We start from the raw sequence: 6,780 nt of genomic DNA, 5'->3' as shown, positions 1-6,780 counted from the left end.
CATGTAAATATTTATATAGTCATTCTTAAACAATATTCAAAGGTAAAACTAATGAAAAATACATAAAAATATTGAGAAAGTTATATAAAACATTATTTAAATATCTTTATCAATAGGGTAGGTTAGGTTAGGTTATCGGGTTTTGTTCAAGTGACCACCCTCTTTCGATCCCTCACCTCTACCCGCTTGAAAATATTTTTTTCATTGAATTTTATTTGAATTATAGTGTATGAAAATTGTCAAAATAATCAACTTTCAACCCCTATAACTTTTTATGGGGGTGAGATCGCCACGAAGTTTTTATGGTACAGTGATGGGAAAGACCTCCTCTTTCGATCCCACCCACTTTTTCTACTTTAAATTCGGCCAAATTGTAACTGTGCACTGTAATTGTTGTTCGATGTTTTCCCTCTGATGTTATTGGTTCTACTGATAGACACAAATACGTTAGTTTGAAAAAACCTTATATATATTATTTATATTATACAATATCGACGTTATTTGATAACCTAAGGCGGGAAATGTTCAGAATTCGTCAATGACCTGGCCCCTGCACCCTGCGGGGAATTACCTTAATCATCAGTATAGCGGAGTGTCTCGACACCTTGGGCCACTACGTAAGGCTTAGAGATTATTTTGTAGAAAACTAAAGATAAGTCTTATGTGCAAGGAAAATTCAAACGGTGAACTTTCACAGTACTACATACTGAGGGTTGTGGCGCCGCGTCATAAACAGGCGGTCACGTACAATTTCTTAATCGTTTTCCCGCGTTCGGAATGATAAACATGAATCTTTTTCTTCTCGTAAACAGTGACAATCACCCTGTATACGTTGCCTAGTATTTGTCTAGTCCAAATGTTACAAAAGTCGTCGTGTGCTCTTTTCGAACCGCCTGTATTTGCACACCGTAAAAAACGCTGATAAGTGTTTTATCGCACGTGTGAATGTACACAGGATATATCTACTTACATGCCTACATATACTTGCATACACTCGTACTAAAAATTACGATAGTTATCAACATACGTAGATAGGTATGTAAGGAAAAGGTACATCCCTGAACTTTAAAAAAAATATATACGTACATAGATAATGTTATATATGTATATATGTGTACGTGGAATTGTATTGCCCGAGTTGCGTTATACTATTTTACTATTTACAATAGAGATTAGAAATTACATATGTGTATGTACAAGTACTTGTGTGTGGTACAAGACAGGGACGGCGACGGACGGTTTAAAATAAATAATATTATCGTCGGGTTGTCCTGTGTATTACACGGACAATTGTCGACATTTATGCTTCCTGCTACCCGCATGTCCGCGCATGAATTACTCACTGTGTTGTTTTAACATTCATGCCCTGCCATCTATAACCAGCTGAAATTGTATCGCGCGACCCTTGATGAATTTCTAATATAACAGATGAATAATGTCCCCCAATAACGACTTTCTGTGACCAAAAGAAATGAAAATAGATACACTTTAGCGTAATATAATATTGATTGGTAATTTTCCAACTTGAAACGGTTTAGCTTAATGTAACATTGATCAGTATTGATTCTCCAATTTGGAAATGCTTAGGGTTGGAGGTAGGGGGGGGCTAAAGTAAAATGAAATTGAATTTAAAATATTCTACTTAAAAAATGAAAGGGTTTGTTCATGAGAAATTAAATTAATCTTCAAATTTTTGTTTATTTAGAACCACACAACCAGCGAACAAAATGGAAACAAAGAAATGGACGAATGGGATTGGCAAGGCACCGAAATACCCCTCACTCTGGATCCTTGCCTCAAATACCAGGAAGAAATCGATAATCTCAAAAAGAAAGTCGATATATTAGAAAATGATAAGGAAGACTTGACAAAAAGTATGGAGCAGTTGGATGCGGATTCGCAGCAAACAATCAACAAATTACTCAATTTAAAAGAGTCGTTACAAACTGAATTTAACACTTTAAAGAATGATTATAACGACCTGAAGAAAGAGTACGGGGATGTGATGAAAGAAAATCTGGAAAAATCCCAGAAAATTGAACAGCTTCTTAACCAGAAAAATACGATACATGATGATCATCAACTACTCAAAGTTGTAGAAGAATATGAGCGTTTAAAATCTTCCTTTGATGAACAGAACGAACATAAAGCAATTCTTATAGTCGAAAATCATAAATTAAAAGAGGAGAACGAGAAGTTATATGAAAAATTGGAGCAAATTTCTTTGAAAATAGAAGAATTAGAAAGTGAAGCCCGGAAAACAGAAACTATTTTAGATAAAAATGAAGACAATAATTCTCTTGGAGAAAAAGAAAACAGCCACATAATAGCGAAAGATTTAGAAAATGCTCTCCACGATAGGTATAAAAGTATACTTGAAGACTTTCGAAAAAATTATATTGATAACGATTATCTGACTACAAATCATCACAGTTCCAACGTTAATGTAAGCCCAGAAGATGAATTTTCTCAAGAATTAAATAGTGTTCTGAAATATTTATTATCTTTCAAATCTAAAGCCGAAAACCTAGAAGAAAAATTACAAACATTAACCCAAGAGAAAACGGCCATAATTCAATCAAAGAATATGGAAATAGAAAAGTTACTTAAAAATTCTGAAATATTGAGCCAAGAAGTCATTACAAAGACACAAACGATCAAAGATTATGAAAAAGAATGCGCCCAGTTAATGGAAAATAACGATATGCTCATTACAGAATTGGAAAATTTCAAAAATAGTAGCGGTCTCCAGACCATATCTGAGACGCATGAAGACAATATTTTATTGCTGGAGAACCAGCTTGAAAACGCAAACAAAAAAATAGAAGAGTTGAAGTTGGTGATATCAGATTTGGAAAACAGCAGGCAGGAATGCAATGAAGAAACAGAAACTGAACTTCTGTATGTCAAAAAGCATCTCAACTTAACAGGTCAGGAATTGAGCCAAGCTAAAGAAGAGAACCAAGAACTGTTGGCTAATTTACGGCAGAGTGAGGAGGAAAGAGACAAGTGGCATGATGAATACATAAAATTAAAAAATCTTCACCAGACGTGTGACGAAGAAAAACTGAAATTAAGATCGATGGTAGAAAAATTGACCGCAGATTACGAAAATTTGGAGTACAGCTTGACAGAAAACAACGTATCCACTGAAAGTTTAACAGAGGAAATAGAAGATTACAAGAAAAAATTTGACGATAGTTCTTCAAAACTACATCAGTATGAAGAAGAGTTAAAACAGGCTACTCAAAAAATTAATGATTATGAAGATAGAATTCAAGAATTGAATTCACACACCAAAAATTTGGAATCACTCAACTTTTCTCTAGAGTCCAATCTAAATCAGTTTCAAGTCGAAATAGATTCATTGAGAGAAGAAATGCTCGAAAAGATTAAAAATGACGACAAATACCAGGCACAAATTAGGAATCTTACTGAAAAACTTCAAAACGCGAAAATGTCCGAAACAAGCTTAAAATTACAATATGATACGCTCTACAAGGAACTTTTAAGCATTAAAGAATTAAAACAACGATTGGAAAGTGAGAATGCAACTTTAACAAAACAAGTTGATGATCTTAATACTTTAAATGAAGAACTTACTCAGAAATTAATTGTTCAAACTGAAGAAATGAAAATTGTGGATTTAAATGGATCAGCAGATTCTAATCAAACTAAAAAAAGCGAAGAAGAAATAGTACAACTTCAAGAGAAACTGCTTAATGTCCAAAAGTTAAACGAAGATCTTCTTCAGAAACAATCGATATTAGAAACTCAAAACGCAGAACTCACTAAAGCCAAAAACGAACTGATTGAATTTGTCCAGACAAAGCACCAAGAAAATATACAATACCACAATGAAATCCAACGGTTAAATCAAGTATTAATAACAGAATGTGCCAATCGTCAGTCTTTAGAGGTAGAAATTAATAATCTCAAAGAATTGCTAAAAGAAAAAGAAAGTAGTACCAACCGGCCCACTGAAGACGAAAACTTAACTCTCCTGAAAGATAAACTAGCTTGTATGGAGGAAGAAAAATTACGATTTGGCGAAGAAATCACAAAAATGTCCGAAGAGTTGCGAAAAAAGAACGAAGAAATAACGCAGAAGGAAGAAAACTTGAAAATTCTTGCTGATAAAAATAAAAACCTGTGCGAGAAATGTGAGTTCCTAGCAGAAAATTTATTACAAGAACAAAGCAACCATCAGAAAGTTCTTGCGGAATACACATCACCTTCGGAAAGGGAACAAAGTCTAGTAAAGGAATTAGAAAGACTGAGAGAGCATTTGGTTGAAATGGAAGAGAGCTACACCCAAGAGTTGCTGTTGGCAGAGCAGAAGAATCAAGAAATGTTGGTCAAAGTTAACGAAATTGAACAGAGAGAAAAACAATCGAGCTCTGTTTATACATCGATAAATATTAGGGCGAATCAACAAGTGGAAACCATGCAAGTGCAATTGCAGCTGGTAACGAATCAAAGGGATGAACTTCGGAAGAAATTGTCGGACGTTGAGGACCAACTGAATAAACAAAACGCTGCAGTTACAAATTTGCAACTTGTTATTGAACAGTTTCAAAAAGGTAAGTACCTAAACATTTCTATATTGTATGTAGACATAACTCATTGCATATGCTGTAATAGTAATATCCTTATCGTGAGTAATACTTAAAAATATTTTTCTTTTAGAGAAAGAAAAGGATATTTATGTAGAAACTGAACGAATTCGAAGGCAAATAAAAGCGGAAAAACAGATTCAAGATGAGCTTAAACAAGAAATTGCAAATTTAAAATCTCAGTTAGAAGGCAGTAAACAAGGATTACAAGCCGCTTCTAGATTAAATGATCAACTAGAGACCTGCAAACAACAGATTGCTTCTTATAAAGACAAAGGTAATTTTTGTAATACTTATTATAAATAAACCATCAAGGGTACACTTCCTGTGAAACGTTATGCTTGTATACAAATAAAAGACAAAAATGAAACTAATGTCTACCAATTTATCCAGAAACGCGACTTATGTCAGTATTATTGCATATTCTTGGTAATGGCCAACATCTCAAGTTTCTGAATAAATTGGTGAATAGATCATCGCTTTTTTATCTTTTATTTGCAGAATACCTTTTATAAAAAAGAAACAAAAATACTTTAAACTGTAACTGTAAAGCTGTAAACGTTATAAAAAAATATAGTAGACACTCGATAGTATGAACATTGTATAAAGGAAACCCCGCATCGTGTGAGGGTATTACCATCAAATATCTTGAATAAACTAAATCGAAGTGAATGTTGAAAATTGATATTAAATGCCATATCTTCTCCAAAAAATCTAGCCATTTGTGGCATAAGTACAAAAAGAAAGAGAATAAAAACAGAGCGAAACGTCTGTTTTTTCACATTTATAATGAATCTTACATCTTGACTCTTAAAATTTGATATTTCGTTGTTGCTGTTGCGCCAGTGCTGTAAACCCCCGATATTTGGTACTTCCCCAGAGTATTTTTTTTATACGTAGCCGTTAATCAACTTTGAAATGTCGCTTAAAAAATGTGCCTTATTACACTATGAGAAATCACTAGCAATTCAAGAATTAAATTAAGTCGGTTAAAAAGGGAACTGATCTCCAACTAATCACCAAAACTGAGAGGCAACCAGGTAGTAGTAAAGTAGTCTTAAAGAGTTCAAACATTCCCACAAAGGAAAACGAATTGTGTGAGTGGTTTCCTTTTATTATGAGTGACGAAATAATTAAGCGAGAAGCAAAAACAAATTAAAACAGATGTCTACAACGCATTAAAAAACGATTTTGAGTTCACTTTTTATTAATTTCTGGTGAAAAATTATCAGCTAAATTCGTTTATGATATGTTAATTGTAGATGTTGTTTATTTAAATATTAAATATAGCATTCGTTAGCATAGGTAAGTAAATCGATAATGTGAACAACATTTGCTTCTTCTGTTCACACTATGAAGTGTCTACTGTAGGTAACTTTATAAAAACAAATTTTTGTGATTCAATTTCAAGAAAAGATTATNTTGCTTGACTGCGTTTCATTAATCTCATCTGGTAACTGTGAGAATTATTTCGAACTCATATTGCCATATGGGATAAATTGAACGCGGTTCGTTATCTCAAGGATTATTATATTATTATTTAGTATCTTCGCTAACGTATTTTTTATTTTTATTTTAATGCCATTTTTTGTTATCATCACATATCATGTTTTTAGCATTAATTTTTTGCAGCTTTGAATTTCTTGTTTATTTTAACCGAAAATCTAATGTAGTGCAATTAATATTTACTTTAGTTAATATTTATATGAGTTCAAGAATAAGTTTTTTATTGTTATGTGTTGTGAATGCATCCATATCTATAAACTAGCAAAGGAAATAATTGTATTTAGTTAACATTGAAGATATGCATGTTACTTATCTTGAAAATGCTATTTTTGCCAGAAAGAAATATCTCAAACTGTCCTTTTTGAGTACATACCCATATTCTTCTGATAAGTTTTTAATTAATTAAAAAAACTAATGGGCAAGTTTCTTGGTAGCTAGTGTTGTTTGTATGAAAATTGTTGTTTTCGAACGTTTTATTTACTGATTTTTTTTATGTTCAGTTTAACACTAGTTTGTTTTCAGTTGGATTGCGAATAGGCATGATTGCATGATTAACTTGGTTCAGGATGTGAGTATTACATCAGGTACTGGTTATTTTTGACTACCGGTCCCTGTGTAACACTAGCATTTTGATACCAACATTTCGTCAGGCATGACA

The 6,780-nt window shown here is 32.8% G+C and overlaps 1 protein-coding gene across 3 annotated transcripts in view; it reads left to right on the top strand.

Annotated features, from left to right (window-relative positions):
* LOC108744700 (thyroid receptor-interacting protein 11-like) overlaps positions 1-6,780 on the top strand; it is a 37,202-nt gene that overhangs the window by 29,195 nt on the left and 1,227 nt on the right. For all 3 annotated transcript variants that reach the window (XM_025974703.1, XM_025974704.1, XM_018480595.2), the window contains 2 exons: positions 1,706-4,583; positions 4,690-4,893. In XM_025974703.1, the coding sequence (XP_025830488.1) occupies positions 1,706-4,583; positions 4,690-4,893 (3,082 nt within the window). The remainder of the gene's footprint in view (positions 1-1,705; positions 4,584-4,689; positions 4,894-6,780) is intronic.

The sequence above is a fragment of the Agrilus planipennis genome, unplaced genomic scaffold (genome assembly GCF_000699045.2).
Source record: "Agrilus planipennis isolate EAB-ADULT unplaced genomic scaffold, Apla_2.0 scaffold16, whole genome shotgun sequence".
Lineage (NCBI taxonomy): Eukaryota > Metazoa > Arthropoda > Insecta > Coleoptera > Buprestidae > Agrilus > Agrilus planipennis.
The sequence above is the reverse complement of the archived record's forward strand: the minus strand, read 5'-3'. Positions and strand labels throughout refer to the sequence as shown.